This window comes from Helobdella robusta (assembly GCF_000326865.2).
Source record: "Helobdella robusta unplaced genomic scaffold HELROscaffold_4, whole genome shotgun sequence".
Lineage (NCBI taxonomy): Eukaryota > Metazoa > Annelida > Clitellata > Rhynchobdellida > Glossiphoniidae > Helobdella > Helobdella robusta.
This window is the reverse complement of record NW_008704902.1, coordinates 4,647,917-4,665,522: the sequence shown is the minus strand read 5'-3', so window position 1 is coordinate 4,665,522 and position 17,606 is coordinate 4,647,917. Positions and strand designations below refer to the sequence as shown.

The 17,606-nt window shown below is 32.0% G+C and overlaps 3 protein-coding genes across 3 annotated transcripts; 2 read left to right on the top strand and 1 right to left on the bottom strand.

Annotated features, from left to right (window-relative positions):
• Positions 1-386: 386 nt before the first annotated feature.
• On the top strand, positions 387-1,215 carry HELRODRAFT_162553 (hypothetical protein; the record flags this gene model as incomplete). The annotated part of the gene is made up of 3 exons (XM_009024726.1): positions 387-475; positions 538-907; positions 982-1,215. The coding sequence occupies 3 exons, from the start codon at positions 387-389 to the stop codon at positions 1,213-1,215; spliced, it is 693 nt and encodes a 230-aa protein (XP_009022974.1).
• An 8,089-nt stretch (positions 1,216-9,304) lies between these two features.
• Positions 9,305-9,924, bottom strand: HELRODRAFT_162552 (hypothetical protein; the record flags this gene model as incomplete). Its single annotated transcript, XM_009024725.1, has 2 exons — positions 9,305-9,408; positions 9,714-9,924. The coding sequence occupies 2 exons, from the start codon at positions 9,922-9,924 to the stop codon at positions 9,305-9,307; spliced, it is 315 nt and encodes a 104-aa protein (XP_009022973.1).
• A 1,821-nt stretch (positions 9,925-11,745) lies between these two features.
• On the top strand, positions 11,746-14,445 carry HELRODRAFT_162551 (hypothetical protein; the record flags this gene model as incomplete). The annotated part of the gene is made up of 3 exons (XM_009024724.1): positions 11,746-11,920; positions 13,780-13,994; positions 14,314-14,445. 3 exons carry the CDS (start codon positions 11,746-11,748, stop codon positions 14,443-14,445), a joined length of 522 nt encoding a protein of 173 aa, XP_009022972.1.
• Between the last annotated feature and the right edge of the window lie 3,161 nt (positions 14,446-17,606).

Genomic DNA, 17,606 nt, shown 5'->3' with positions numbered 1-17,606 from the left:
TGCAGATAAACAACGTGAACAAAGAATAATAAAAAAAATATTAAAAGTTGTAAATGGCTTGTAAAATTAATACGTCATGCAAAGTTTGTAAGTTATACAGATTATAATATAATATTCAAGAATATAGACAAAGTTAGTATAATACAGACAAAGTTAATTATTTAGACAAATCTCATAGTATTTAAACGAGAACGCTGCCTGCAAATTTTAAACACTTCAATTACTTGCTCAGGAAACTTGCTCTCGTGAACACTTTTTAGACACATTGAATAAAAACATTTTAAATATTTTTTTTTCTAGCTAATAGTTCTGTGTAGGATACACATTGAATAAAAACATTTTAAATATTTTTTTTCTAGCTAATAGTTCTGTGTAGGATACCAATAATGCCGATTGAAATCTATATTGACTCCGCTGAAAGTTCGAATGTGGTGAAGTTGACGGAGATTACCGGGAATATAGTTAGAGGGGCACAGTATGATACTTATGGGTCAACCTCTTTAACAGAGGAGCCACTGTCGAACTTTGGGCGACAAGCTTGCCACATTACCAAAATTATGAACTGACCACTGCAACAGACAAGTCACAGTATCATACTTATGTGCTAACCACAGCAACAGACGGGCCACAGTTTACTACTCATGGTCTGACCACTGGAACCGACGGGATTCAATACTATAATTATGAACTGACCACTGCAACAGACGAGCCCCAGTATTATACTTATGGGCTGACCACTGAAACAGACGGGATTCAATATTATAATTATGAACTGAAAACAGCATTAAACGAGCAACATTATCATACTTATGGGCTGACCACTGCAACAGACGAGCCACAGTATCATACTTATGGGCTGACCACTGAAACAGACGGGATTCAATATCATAATTATGAACTGACCACAGTATCATACTAAAGAAATGACCACTGCAACAGAGGAGCCACAGTATCATACTTATGAGGTGACCACTGCAACAGACGAGCCACATTATTATATTTGTGCTGACCACTGCAACAGACGGGCCACAGTATCTTACTTATGTGCTGACCACTGCAAAAGACGGGCCACAGTATCTTACTTATGTGCTGACCACTGCAAAAGACGGGCCACATTATCATACTTACGGACTGACCCCTGCAACAGGCGGGCCACATTATCATACTTATGGTCTGACCCCTGCAACAGACGGGCCACAGTATCATACTTTTTAAGAACATATAGTGGACCAAAAACACTAAGAGAAGATGTCCTTCTGGTTTTGTAAATAAATATTATTTTTACACGACCCTTCAGACATGAACCATTATATGCTACCGGCAAGAGTTCATGATTTTTGCGGACCTGGATAAAATAGCATTTATTTTATTAATTTTCTAAGCAGATCTTTCTAATAGCATTTTAATAATTTGCTTAACTTACGGTAACATGAATAAAAGCTTGATTAATTTTATATCATTTTCGTCATTTTTGTAACGATTTATAATAGACGAGCTGTGAAGAATGAAAATGTAAATTATTTAGCCAAGATTGTATTTCTCTCAATGCTATTGAACTTAACATAAATCTCGCAGTTGCATCCTTGATTAAGTAATTTTCCTTAAATTTTTAAATTGAAATCGTGATTAAAAAATAGAATAAAATTCAACCAAATAAAGAAAGCTTTGTCTAATACCTGATGTTTCGAGCAAAACAGTTGCTGGAAGAGAAGAAGGTCTATCCTGAGCAACGCTTTTCAATTTAACTGACTGTTAGGCCCTTTATTTGCTTTACGTTCGTAAAACATTCCTGCGGAAAAAATAATTTGGCCAATTTTGGAAACAAATAAAAACTTATAACTTTTTCGACCTTTGAGACATTAAAAAAATTCTTTGCTTCGTCTTAAAAATTATTAACTTCTTATAAAAAACTTCTTATAAAAAATTTGATGATTAATAATGTAAAATTTGTGCAAGTTATTCAATATTCTGCATCTAACTTAAAAAGTTTATGTTTCATTTTTCATTTTTTCATAACTTGAAATTTGTAGATTTTAATAAAATTATATCTCAAATAAATTATGTTGAGTTATGTCAGTAACTTGTTTCATTTAGATATTCCTATTACAATCTGTTTATTTTTAAGACAAATGATGTTTCAAACGTTTCTTGAAAACATGTCGGTCCATATTTTTGAATTTCTTCAAAACTACGGATAGCGAATTTCAGATTTTTGCAGATAAAACAGTTCTCTTCCCAGAAGAATACGAATTATAATACAACCATATACAATATATATGTAATTTTGCGTGCACATATACATGCATACATATACAAACAATAAACTAAATAACATTAAAAATAACAATAAATCGAGTTTGTTTGTGGCAGAAGTTAATGACTGTCAATTGATTTAAAGTGACAGACAATCTCTTTACTTTTCGTTTAACTACAATAACTTGGAAATTGTAGTTAATAAACAAAACGTGGAAAAAAGCCTTGTCTATAATAAGCCTTGTAATAATAAATTTTTATTTTTTAATGTGTTACTAATTATAAAACCACTAAATTTTTCAAAACATTTAGTTGTTAGTTTTAGTTTTTTTCTGAGGTATCCTTTGATTGACAACCTAAGATTGCATATGTTTCAATAGCATGCTTCAATAATAATCTTATTAAACTCTGTTGTCTTTTATTGTTGTTGTTTTTGTTGATATTGTTGTTATTAATTATTTATTAATACCGTGACGACAATCTATTACGTGTACATATTCGTGCGTACATCATGAATCTTCACCGATCATTTCAATGATTGAGCGACCATTTGTAATGATGACCACGTTGTATTCATTGAGGAAAGTATGTCTAATGTGCAATGTGCAGCCAATTTGTATTAAAATTACATTTTGTCATTTAATTTTCTTTTTCAATTTTTTTGATTGAAAATTTCGTGATTCAGGTTTGATTATTATTATGAGGTTTATAACCTCTGACTTTTCATCTTTATTTCGATATAATAAATAACTAATAATATTTCTCTTCATATTCAGCAAAAGAAATTGTGTAAAAATACGATTTAAAAAATTGAAATAGAAAAAATATGATTTATGATAAATTTATACCCAAAAGAAAGCAAAATAAATAATTTATTTCTTAAGAACGAAGCATTGTTCATTCTCATTAGACTTGCAGCACCACGTTAGGAGTACAACCAGCGCAGATCTATCATCGTGGTTCTGCGCTGGTTATATTTATCAAAAGTTTCATAAAATATATTCATAATATCTTTTAATTGATGGATGCTTTTTCAATATGTATTTATTTCTTTTAACAAATTTCAAACACTTTTAAACTCGCATAAGCTGTATTCTAAAATATGGAGGGTGATTTTATGATTTTATTTGTTTTCAACAGTTTTAAAATACAATCAATACTGTTACTATCATCTTCATCATTGCAGTTGAATTATGATTTTCAGCGTTCTAGATGTCATCTTCATCCGAACATACAGCTGCACGTATGAAGTGGTGGGTATTACCAACATGGTGATCTTTAATGTTTGGACGATGTTGGATAGGTCATAAATACAGGAGACTTGCAAATCACCCTTCCTATCACATTCATCCTCATTACTGAGACTACGTTGGAAGAATATGAAAAGGAAAACTTTCGTTTATTTCTCTGTTTCTATTCACTCCATTTGTTGGTGAAAAGAAAGTTAACAAGCAATTTGAATGTGGCGAATAGATTAATATTCAGGTTGGAACACCTTAATGTTAACATGATATTGTTGAATGTGTTAGAAATGAACATTTTTTGAATCAATTCGTCGGACTTTGATTTCACAAACCGACTAAATTTTTTAATTGCATATACTGCAGATCCATCAGCTAATGGAAACTGTCGTCCATTAGGATCAAACTGTTCCTTAACACGAGTTTGCTTAATGGGACCGCAAATGTGGCAGCTGCGAGAAGAAACCGCTCGTCTAACAACATACATTAATTCAATTATTCAAATCAATTATTACTTCTTATGAACAATTTTAAAAATTATTTAGATCTGATAATAATGTGTGCTTGAAGTTGACGTTTTAAATACTGATTTTATCTGGAACAAAATGTCAAAAAGACAATTAAAACATGTTCTTAAGAAATCTCATTATTGAACATATTTAAAAAAAATTTAGTATCTAAAAAATCATTTTTGTTACTAAGCCGTTGGTTGCATAAATATTCAAACAAGTTATAAGCGTTAACTTGCTTATATTTGTGTCTGTATATATATATAAAATTATTTATTATTACCATTTTGTAGTTTTTGAATAAGTAAAATGAATTATATTTCCAATTTTTAAAATGTGTGTTCGACTACGCTGTTCTTAAAGCGTTACCAAAAAATACAATTCATCTTCCCTAAAAAATAATACACATTATAAACGAAAAAGATCAAATTCGGTTAATGGGACCAGCCAGTTTATCGAACCACTTTGTTTCTACTGGGTAGTGTTCTTTGAATGAAACAACTAAACCACAAACACAAGAATGTTTAATGCTAGATTAAATTATCTCAACTACAAAATATTTTTGAATACTAACACATAGAAAACAATACCTATAAATAAACGCATGAAAACGTTTTATGTTGGCATTGTTCGGTTGTAATATGATCTCGATTATCTGGTCTGGGTAACTTCTTGAAAATGTTTTTATTTTATAAATGTTTGACGTGATGAAGTCTTTCAACAAAACACGTTTCTTGCAAGTTACCAAAAAGTCAACAATTTTTCAATGAATTTTTATTCATACTTATATTCGTTAGTTAAACAATTCCGAAGTTGTGCGAGCATTTATTCATGGCAACCTCACGTAGTGAATTTGACTGAATTTTATAACAATTTCGCTGTTGAATATTAAAATAATTTTAATGGCAATGTAAACTTGCTTAGTTAAAAAACTTTGACATTTGGCAATACGAACCAGAGACAAGAAGAAGAGCACACGTATGCTTACATGACGTTGTAACAAACGACGCCAACAAGCATTTCAGAAGCGATGAAGATCGTAAACAACATAAACAAGTTCGCAACGTTTGGGTGGCTGAATAATTGCATGTTTCTTGCGTGTTTAGAGGATTTTGTATGCACAAATGCATTTTGTACATGAGCAACATACAATTGCAACACGCAACCTATTTTCAACGGACGTGGGACAACAATCAGACTCGGAGAATGAAACTGGGTCACATCGCATGTAATTGATGTTCATTCGCATTTGCTCTTTAGAATAATTGTCGTTATTGGTAGATGTTTCGATTGTACATAAATTCATTTGTCAGCAAACAATTAGATGAATCACAATTTGTAGTGGCTCAGAACAAACTTCCAGTTCCAGAAGAGTCAACAAGCAAATGAACTAAATTCAAAAACTAAACTTTTTGCAATAATTCACATTATTATTTGTTCTTTGAAAGGTGAAATCCTATTTTTTCATAAACAAATAAAACACCGATTTCAATAATTTTGCTATTTTAGTTATTTTTATGAAAAAATTATGAAAATTGGATGGCATGTGTAAAGTTGTTATAAAATTTAGGATTTGTTTTAAACTGAAAGTTGTTATAAAATTTAGGGTTTGTTTTAAACTGAAAGTTGTTATTAAATTTAAGATTTGTTTTTAAAGTCCAACAAAATTATTCAAAATTGCCTGACATCTATGGAAATATTTATGAATTTGTAACTCTTTATCCTATCGCCAGACTTTTGATTTGCACACTTCGCAAACCAGAACAATCTAATCACGCGTTTTTGTTCTTTTATATAGATAGATGATCTAATTTTCTTTAAATATTACTTTGTAGTAAGCAATACAGCGCTGAGATGAAACGATGTGGAGTCTCGTCTCCAGGCTGGCAGATGGTGAAGTTCCCAATTGGGATATCTTTTTGGAATGCACCAAATAAATAACCAAAAATAATAATTTTCAATAAAATTTATAAAAATAATCTTGCATGTCAAGTCAAAAGATTGGCAAATAAATTTGGGAGAATATTTTCAAACTTCAACTAAATTTATGTTAAAAATAAAAAAATGGATTATATTAATTATGACATTATAAACTGTTGTTATTAAGATTTTAAATTGTTGATAATTATGTTTAAAAGAAAATTGCTTGGAATATTTAACAAATTCAAACGTAGTATTTTATCTCGTTTCAATGAATAATTTTTCTCATTTTTTATTCAGATCCAAAAATGAATCTGGTTAATCAAATCAAAAAAGTATGGAGGTGCTGAAGGGGAAAAACACCATCACTTAATATTTCACACTTTGGAGTTTTACAACGTCATGGTTCCCAAGACTTTGAGTTATTTTTTTATTTCAAAGGATTTAAATGCACTTTGAGTTAATGAGTTGCGTTTTTGTTTCAACACTATATTAATAACATAATAGATAATTTGTTACTTGGAATAAAATGTGTCGAATTAGAAAAATGTATAACTCTATATGTATATTCAAATAATTTCTTCTTCTTTTTATTTATTCGATATAGTGCTATTTAACAGGTTTTTAACAAACAAGACAAAGTAATAAATCATCAAAAACAACAATTGGTTTATAATAAATGAAGAAGATTTTGAAAAAAGTTTGAGCAAGTAACTTTTGTTGTTAGTTATTGCTTACAACGCATCAATGATTAATCAAAAGCCGTTTTCAAAAACCACCTTCTATAGATAAAAAATCCAATTATTTTGTATTTTTATGATATTTTCATATTTTTGTCGTTAAAATACTGACTAGAATGATTAAAAATGTCAAAATCACAAAAATGAGCTGCCAACTGTTTTAGAATCCAACTCCACTTTTTGTTGCTCCAGAGCCTGCACACATTTTAAGTCCTGTCCCACGTCAATCAGTTGCCATCTACAGCTCTCAGTGCATCAATCATGAAATTTGAATCGTGAGTGTTACAAATCCATACAAAATAATGATGAATTGTCGTCTCATATACGATGAAACTGAGCTAAACTTAGCGGTAAGTTATATTCAGAGTAATGAATAATGTCAGCTTAGCGATCAGATAAGGCTAAGAATTCGTCTGATCAATTGAAATTTAAATGTTAGGTAGAAATAATAAGGCAGAAAATTTGAAAAAAATGTTATAGTTTTGTAAAAGTATGACATTTCCCAAAATAAATTGTGTCTGAAACGTGTAAAAACATCACAGAAAGTTTGACTACGAAACGAACAACAAACAAGCAGCTGAAAAATATTATTTAATTCATTAGTTATTCAAACTCGCGCCTAACAAGTACATGTCAATCATGGACAGTATAACACGCCCCCATAACAGATGCTGCTATCAATGGATGGATGGATGGATGGATGGATGGATGGATGGATGGATGGATGGATGGATGGATGGATGGATGGATGGATGGATGGATGGATGGATGGATGGATGGATGGATGGATGGAGTAATTAATTAGTTATTAAATATATAAATGGATAGAGAGATTGATGGATGAGTAGTATGAATGAATAGACGAATAGATGCATGCAAGGATGGATGAATGGGATAAAAAAACTGATCGACGTATGGAAGCAAAAAGTGAGACTTTTGAAAAAATGAGTAAATGAACAGAAAAACAACACACAAATTAATTTATTATTTTGCACTCATATGAAACGGGGCACTGATTACATGAAATCGGAATAATACTCCTTCTAACAAAATTTAAAAAAATGAATTTATTACGTAAATAAAAAACTTACTAATTTAGTAATGAACGGGCAGGAGCAAGCACATCAACCAGTGATGATTTATTTAAATAAAAATAAAATTAAGAATAAAAGGATTTAATTTACATGAGTAAAAGTAGAAGTATAAAGAAATTAATTTTGAAAAGTAAAGGTTACAGTTAAGTAATGCTGAGGTAAAAATGACTTAGTTTTACTCTTAAATAATTTTCCGCTGCCAAAATTTAAGAATTTTGTCTAGTTTCTGCAACTTGCATGCTTTCAGATGTCCCTTCATAGCCGTCCTGAGGAGAATGGCATCAAAATTGTTTCCCCTCCATCTACCAACGCAAACGACCATGGTCCTCCAGCAAAACGGTTCATACTCATTGCCGACAAAATTTTAAACCAAAATAATGTGTTGAGAAAAGAAAATATTTCAATTGATAATCAACTTAAACGACGTCCAGCATTTAACATTTGACAGCCTCTCTGATGTTTTCATGCACTGGACACCAAGAGAAAGTCAATTTAATCTGCTTGCCCCAGTTGCGTTGGATCCGTTAGCTGCACGAGCTTTGCAAGCTTATGTTGAACAAACCTATCTTGTGTGCAAAATGTTGACAGCTGGAAGGAAAAATGAAACGGAAAAGCATTAACCACATGTGTCTGTTTAAAACTATATATGCCCGTGATGGTAGCATTTGACATTTTTTGATTCAATTAAAGCAAATTATTTTTTGAAATAAACTGCTAACAATTACTTGAACTGAACTGTTTTGTCGACTTTGGTATTTATGTCAAGATGAAAAGTAAAATTATGATGGAAGTAAGAGTAGGAAGAGTTTCACCAAAAGTAATTAAAATTAAAAGTAAAATAAATTACAGAACTAAAAGTAAAAATGAATTAAAATGATTTAAAATGCAAGAAATGTAAACATAAAATTAAGTTAAAGGTTTTTAATGGTGTACTCACTATTTCAACATGCCCAATTCAAAGACATTAAAAAACATGTAAAACACAAATATTTATCTTTAATAGAACGATTACAAGGTTACAATGCTGAAGATGACCTGACGATGATGAAGATAACGATGACGACGATGATGATAATTATGATAATGATGATAGTGGTGGTTAAATGATGACGCTGTTGATGATGGTGGTTATTATGTAGACAGTTATAAGAGCTGTCCTCGGATGAAACACACATTAAAGTTTTGATCAATCGAGTGAGGTCAGACGGCATTTTCATCATTTTGCCTTTGTGTGCCTGTGTGTGTGTCTGTGTGTGTGTGTGTGAAAGTTTGTATCTATGTGTGCAATTGTGTCTAGAGTTTAGTATCCGTAGTTTGTTGCTCCAAAATAAGCGATCACCAAAATAGCGACAATTTACGTTGTAGCTACCTCGTGTACTTCCTCCATCAATCATCATCGTCGTTGTCGTCATCATCCCCATCTTCTCTATCAGCACAATCAAAACTATCCTTTATTTTCTAAAAACGATCATCATCACCACCATCTCCGTGTGTCCATCGTACTTTTAATCATGGTCATCATTTCATCCCACGCACTCCACATTGTCTCAATCGTTTGGTCTGCTTCTTATGGGTCGTTGCACATCTCTCTCCTTTTCTTCGTTTGTCTGCTGGTCTGTGTGTCCATGTGCCTTTGTGTGTCTACGTGCGTCTTTGCGTTCGTGTGTTTTTATGTGTGTTTGTATATGTGCGTGTCTTTTATTTTTTGTTCACGTGTGTCTCTGTCTATGTATTGTTCTTGTGCCTGAGTATCAATTGTATCAATTGCATCATTGTTTGTCTCTACGCAGGCGTGTACAAGTCAAATCAAGATAACGTGTACCTGTGTGCAGTGTGTACGTTCGCCGCTGTGCATTTAATATGCCCAGGAGTATTCTAAAAACTTATGACATATATTTGGCATTGATAGTTGAGAAGCAGTTTTTTAAACCTTTTAATGTTTTTTTATTTAATTACTAAAACTGAGTTGAGATCTTTTGTTAGCAGTGTTGTTACTGTTATAATTGTTGATGTTATTGTTAATGTTGGTGCTGAAGTTGTTGAAGTTATTGTAGTTGTTGATGTGGTTGTGTACAGTGCAGTTGTTGATGTGATTGTTGTTGATGTGCTTGCATACAGTACAGTTGTTGATGTTATTGTTGTTGATGTGGTTGTCTACAACACACATGTTTCTTCAGAGCAGAGAAAATTTTGAATATTCAATAAGCGCTGCATCTATTTATTCATGAATTCAAATTCAATTTTGCATAATCAATGAACGAACAACTAGCAGTCGTGATTGTTCGTGGCTTTTCGATACGGTCCCTAGTAAAACGACATCATCACTACATCATCACATCATTACATTATCATATTACTACATTATTATATCACTACATCAGCACATCATTATATTATCGCATCATCACATAATCATATTATCACAACAAAACCTTGAAACATTGCTTCATTACATGAAAACATTAAAACATCGCATCATTATAATCATAATCATCATGAGCATCGTCGTCATCCCTATCGTCGTCATCATCATCATAATCATCGCCATCATCATATTCCTTATCATCACCATCATCAGCACCACCATCATTAGCACCATCATCGTCACCATCATCATCACCATCACCGTCATCATTGTAAGCGGTCCTTTAACACAACAACACGACCAACAACCACCAAACAAAACATCAATAATAGTACATGAGTCTGGTGCAAAAGTTCTGTTTAGTTTAATTGCTGATAATTTTGACGGTTATGATGCTTATTGAATTGCATTTTTTACAAAATCCTTAAATCTTTTAACGTAAAATTACGATAACGATTTTAAAATAATTTTTAAGATTAATTTTTTTGAAACAAAATGTTTGATCAGTTACAGAAACGTAAATTACATTCTAGCGCCATATTTTGTATTTGTGTGCAATGATATTTGGGAATTATTTATTGAAAATGAAAAGCAACATTTGGTGAGTTGATCCTGGAGTATTGTTGCATCTTCTCAAACAACAACAAAAAACAGCGGTTCGTTTGTTTTTATTCAGTTATATTTTTAAAAATTATTCATATGAGAATAAAAATTTTGTTAAGACACAAGTCCTATATTGTTTAATATTGTTTATTTTGCTACAAACTATCTTACTGGGAAATTTTTACAAAAGTAACAAGACAAACGATGCTTATCAACAAAAATGATCAAACAATCAAAATATTTTTAAGTTTATCACAGAAATATCATTACTGTTTAACAACGTGTCATCAGAACAACTAAAATAAAGTGGTGGCCGACCCAACACAAAAACATCAGCCCTACAATCATCAATCACACTCCACAACAATACACACTCTACCAAAAATTAACCTAGAAATAAACCTGACCTGAACAAATTCTGCAACAATAAATACAACACAACTAAATGCGCATATTCAACGTAGCAAGATTAGCAATCAGAACATTGAACTAACAACCAACCACACAACAAAACCAACAAAACTATGAACCATGCCACACAACGCACTAGACGACATTGGCACTCGTGAACAGTTTATAAACCCACCTCGCAGATTACTATCTGTTGAAATGTCAACCATATGTACACAAATAAATAACTCATTACTAAAGATCTTTGCAAACAACGCGCTAACTACCTCTATGCGGCTACCTCTGTGTGTATGTGCGTTCGCATGTTTGCATATATGTTGATTAACTGATATGTTTGCACGATCGTATGTTCGCACGTTCGTATGTTTGTTCTTTCTTTTATATATTTCTACTATTGTATGTTCGCTGGATGTTTGCATGTTTTCATTTTCATCAGTTTGTTTGCTTGTACTACTTTTGTATACCTACACGTTCGTATGTTAACACCTTTGTACGTTAAACAAAAAAAAAAGAACAACAATAACGAATAATTACAGATAATTATAAATAATAATATATAATAATAAAAATTAAATAAAAAACAAAAAAATTAAAGTTATGTATTAAGTTATGGTCCACGATATTCAAATGAATCCGACCACTTCAAAGACACCTTCCCCCATCTGTTACACAACCCACAAACAAGATAGCAAGCACGATGGCAGAGCAGATATGATGCAAAACCTCTCATTAATTACACAGCCATCCAATTCTTTCAAGTTAACTTTGTTCTTCAAAAGTTCAAGTCAGTGAATTAGTGAGCAATAGGCAATTGTTGCACACGTTAATATATATAATTACAGATATAAAATATAATAGGTAGATGTAGTAGAGATTGTAGATATAAATAATGGATATATGTGATATCTATAGTAGATATAATGTAAAACATTTTAGATATTGATAGCAAAACTTGTCCTGCTGCTTATAATTTGTTGCTAGTATTATGCAGGTAGCGAAAATTTTGGCGGATTTCGACAACTTTGATGGGAAGATGCCAAAATTTAGAAAATATTTAAATTTTCACGGGGGCCAAGATTTGTGGTATTGTGGCTGAACTGACAACCTTAGATCAAGCCATAACTTTATAAAGGACGCCAGCGGAAAATGGGTTAACATAGTAACAGCTACATGAAAAGGAATAGAGACACTACCTATTTGAATTTGAAATTATGAAGTAGATGTAATGATAGATTGGATGGTCGGTGGTGGGTTGAAGATTTTATCATCGTCATTCATCATTCTATTCATGCCAGCATTGTTTTAAGATTTCAATGGCGAATGAAACCAATGAGGATTCTGTCATTTTGAATTTTGCATGGCGCTTTCAAATCATTTTATTGTAAAGATTTAAAAATGTATAGTTCCGCCAAAAAATGTGTGAATTATCACAAATCATTCAATATAATTGCTATTATATATTTCTGGTGTATGGTTTATTTAAAAGAGAAAATGATAGTTCCAACAACAAAAAATTTTGAGGTTTTCACTGAATATTTTTTTAATTTGAAAATAATTTGCAATCAGAAAAGTCAATAAATCAATGTAGCCCTAACAATTGGAAACATATTGTTGGTTAAATATTTTATTGCTCGTGACATTTTTATTGCTTGGTTCTAACATATTTTGGCACGGCTTTCTTAGGAGAAAGCGTAACATACACGATACATTGATGATCAGTGATACATTGATGTTTGATGATACATACACTGTACATTGATGTTTGATGATACAAACAATGATACATAGATGTTTAATGATACATTTAAGGATACTAAGATTTTTGATGATACATTTAATAATACTTTGAAGTTGTTTCACGTTTTCAGTTTAAAGAAGTTTGAGTCTAATTTATTTTTTTACTAGACAACTTTAAATCAAACGATATTTCAATATGTCTATAACTTACCTTTAAGAAAAAATTGTCTGTAAATAATGAAATAATTTGAAAATAATTTTTTATACCATGAAATATATGTGACTGGCTAGAAAATAATGATTTGGACATAAACTACTATATGAAAAACGATTGAAAAAATTAAGTAGAATTAAGAACTGTACCGTATTTTACTATTATACTTGATATAAAAGGGGTATTATTTTCTTCTGCTGTATTATTTATTTCAGGCAATGTATCATTGTATAATAGATGAATAGGCAAGGATTGTTTTTGCATCAGTTTGATTTAACCCTACCGCACCACCAATTATAATTAAAGTTTATGGTTCCAGACGAAAGGCTGAATTGTTCTCTGATGAGTGTGAGATATAATACTTGTGCAATTACATTGTTGAAAATTGTCAGCGATTGGTAGTATCAATACAACATTTTGAAATTTTAAAAAATTGATAAAAAATTATAATTATTAAAATGCAATAATAACAATAATAAAATTTTCTGGCTAAAATTCATCCAAAAATATGAAATTTTCCATGTCACATCAAGTATTCCACAACATCCTAACATAAACCTCATCAAGATTATCTTAAATTTATTTTAATCCAATCCGAAGAGAATTAAATGACCGTTAAAATTATTATCTGTGAATGTTTAAAAAATAGTTTTAAAATAAATAAATAAACTGATATTTTCTTGGTTAACAAGCTAACGTTTTCTTTCAATATGTTCTCGGTGGGAGGTACTGGAGCGAGGCATTTTTAGGACAGGCTCGTACAATCATCTCACTCGTTCCTTCCCCGTCTGACCATCCGGCAGGTCTCACTGAAACTTTCCTCAAATTATTTTACAACACGCGCCATTCCTCTAATTGTTTTACAACGAATTTCTGGAGATGCCATATTGAGCCGATGATTAAGAAAGTTTAACGGAAGATGTGACTCATAAATGTATTAAGCCTTTGAGTTTTAAGGTGGCTCTCGTTACTCATCATCACCTGTCACCCCAAGCAAATTGTTTTATAGCCATGTGATAATTAAATTAAATGTGATGACGTTGTAACTTTTAATGATGTCAGTATCACGTGATAAAAATGAATTCATCTCCATTTTTGTTTTTGATTATTTCGTTTTCATAACCACATTCCAGACAAAAAATAAATTTTTTGAAAATTTTTTTAGCTACGGTTATCAAAAGAAAAATTGTTATTAAAAACATTATCACAAAATAACATCCACGCAGCCATCATCCAACAACTGGTCCTATGATCAAATCTCACAAAGTTTGACAGAGTTGACGAGTTCACCATCACAACCGACCGAAGACTTGCTGATCGATAGTCTGGAGAAAATTACGAAGGAGAAAAAGACATGAACTTTATGTTTATCAGATTGAACTGAAGTCATCTCGTCCGCAGCAGGGTGAAGGTGTTGCTATAATGAGCAACTGATCAGTTCCTCCATTATTACTTTATTAATATAACAAAGGGCTTGCACAACCAATTAACATAATCAGATCTTAACAAAGTGAACTTATGAAATGGTTTTATTCACAAATGCTTTCTATGAAACAATTATTTTATTTTTTTTTAAATAATATAAATTTGTAATTTTTATGAAAAAATGTTCAAAACAATATCCAAAAAATTAACTATTGGTTGACGTTGAGATTTAATTTAAACAAAGACCGCCCATTTATTGATCGATAACACAATGATCGCTTCTGATTGGCTGACGAGTGTTCTAACAAAAGTGGACTGTCACTTCTATTGTTTGTGGAGGTGATGATGATGATGATGATGATGATGATGATGTCATCGATAACGATGCGAAATATGGTAATTAAAGTGATCGTAAACTTGGTATATATAAACTGAGGACGTGATTTCAGAAAATAAATCTTCCGAGCATATGAAAACATAAGTCAGCAACATTGAATCAATCTTACATATAATCGTATAACTGGTTTGATAACTGGCGAAGCTAAAAGATGTAAATTTTTTCTCTAAATAAAACAATAATTTTTGGTAAACTAAACTTTAAGAAAGTTTATAAACGTTAATAAAAGAGATTTTTTCACAGACTACTTGGAAATATTGGAAATATTCATAAATTGATAATTCGGATTTTTTTAAAAATTATTGTTGGGCAGTTTTTTTGATTCATCAAACAGTATGAAGCAAGAGAACACCACAACTGAATCAACAAATAAACATTTTTTGGGTTGCTCAGAGAAACAAAATTGTAGCAGCAATATCAACAATGACAACTTCATTGCCAACGAAATCAACAACACTAACAACAGCTACGCAAGCACCAACAACAATATCAAACACAACAGGACTAACAACAACAGCAAAAATACTAATTACAACAGTATAGCAAAAAACATAAACAACTTCAACAACAATAAGTATGCAGACGATTATGGCAAGTGCAACGTTAGCGAAAGCTACAACGCTTACAACAACTACGCAAACGACAACGTCAACAACAACAACCACAGCAAGACCAGCAAAAACATGGATAGCGCAAACAACTATATACTAAAATTAATTGACAACGTTGAAAGCAACACCAAAACAAACAACAATAACAACTGCATGCTAAACAATCTTCCTCCAATGTCAACAATCGGAACGGCATCACCTCAGACCATGTACCCACCATCATCTCCTCCTCAGATGCAAATGTTGAAACCTCAGCAGCTAACAACTGATGACGAAACGTGGCAACAAATGTTGCGTCAACAATCCAACGCCTATCAACTATTAGGCAGCAACTACAACGCCAATCCTTACAAAGCCACGCTTCGACAGACTGATGCGAATCTGCGTTACCATCCTTACATCAAGCAGAAACAAAACGACGGCAGTCTTCAACCTTTCACAAGTTTTGAACAAATGTTCCTCAACAACAACAGCATGATCAACAACAATAACAACAACATGACCAACAACCTCATGATTGACAACAACAACAACCTCTCTCCAATAAGTGACACACAGCAACAACAAAATTTGTACACAACTCCGATAAGGTCGATGCAGCAGAATGGAACATTTCAACCAACTCCATTGCAATACGACAACGACAAAACAACAACACCACCGTTCCAACAGATGCTCCAAACACATCAACACTTATCATTACAACAACAGCAACAAAACATGAATAACATCAACAACTACCCTCCTTCACTCGACATGTACAACAACGCACACAACCCGGCAGCTAATTTTACACAAGCAACTGCAATGAACAACTTTGACTTCAACTGCTTGCACTCCACGCCCAAATATGATCAACACAAAACCGTCAACAACTACTACGCTTACAACAACTTTGTTTTTTGTCTACCGCAACAGTTCCAGCAACCGTTCACGAACAACCAGCAACAACTGCAACATCAGATGAGTTGCGATCATCTGAATGCATCCTGCAACAAACTCGCAAGCAGAGGTAGGTTCATTTTGTACAACATTTTCTATAATTCAATAATTAATATTTTATTTACCAAATTATGCTTATTACTGCAACATAATTTGAATAACAACGACATTCGCCTAGGCTGGATGTGAAATGCTGGCGAATGTTAGGGCGATATAAAAGTGACTGGCTCTCATTGGAACATTGTAAACGCATCAACATCTGTTCCTTCATTCTTTCATTTTATTCTTTTTCTTCTTTTCATTCATAAAATCTTCAGCAATTTTTTTTCTCTCGCTATCTAGTCACTGACGTTTCCAAAAATTTATATTGCAAATCGATTCATTAGGAACTTTTAACAAATTAATCTTCAAGTAACCATGAATTATTTGCGCTAAAGAACCAAAACTCACAAGAGCGCATTTTAAAGGGACTACACTGCGTAGGCCGGGTACTGCGAACGAGCAGTTTAATGTTAAATGATGTCAGAGAACTAATTTAGTCTAATTAACAGCTATCAATTGCTTCTTCCTAAGCCTAATTGATAGACTATTTCAGGCTATGTCGCACGTATAAAATTCATGTGTCTGTGTATATGTGCGTCTGGGTGTATGTGTGTCTGTGTGTTTGTCTGTTTACGTGTGTTTGTTGAACTGGGCTGAATATTCTGTACAACAAATGTTTTTTTGTGGTTTATTAAAACCGCAGAATCTAAAATCATTTAAAATATGTTGTTTAAGAAATTCGACCGGGTACCAGATTTGAAAATGATGCATATAAACGCTCGTCATGTTTGCAAATCAAGAAATTGACAACAAACTTCACACCAACACACACACACACACACACACATACAGATTTATAATATATTATAATATGTACACAAATATATATATATATATGGGCGCGTTGAACATAATGTCCATTAATACTTGCTAAACTGCGACTGAAGATGACACATTTACAACATAATTGTAACTCGCCAAACTATGAGACAGCCCACAAATTGATTGCAGTAATAGTATTAGATTTTTTTTTTTCATATAAATTTTATAATATTTGTTTTTTACAATGACATAATTTTTAACAATAATACTAATATGAACA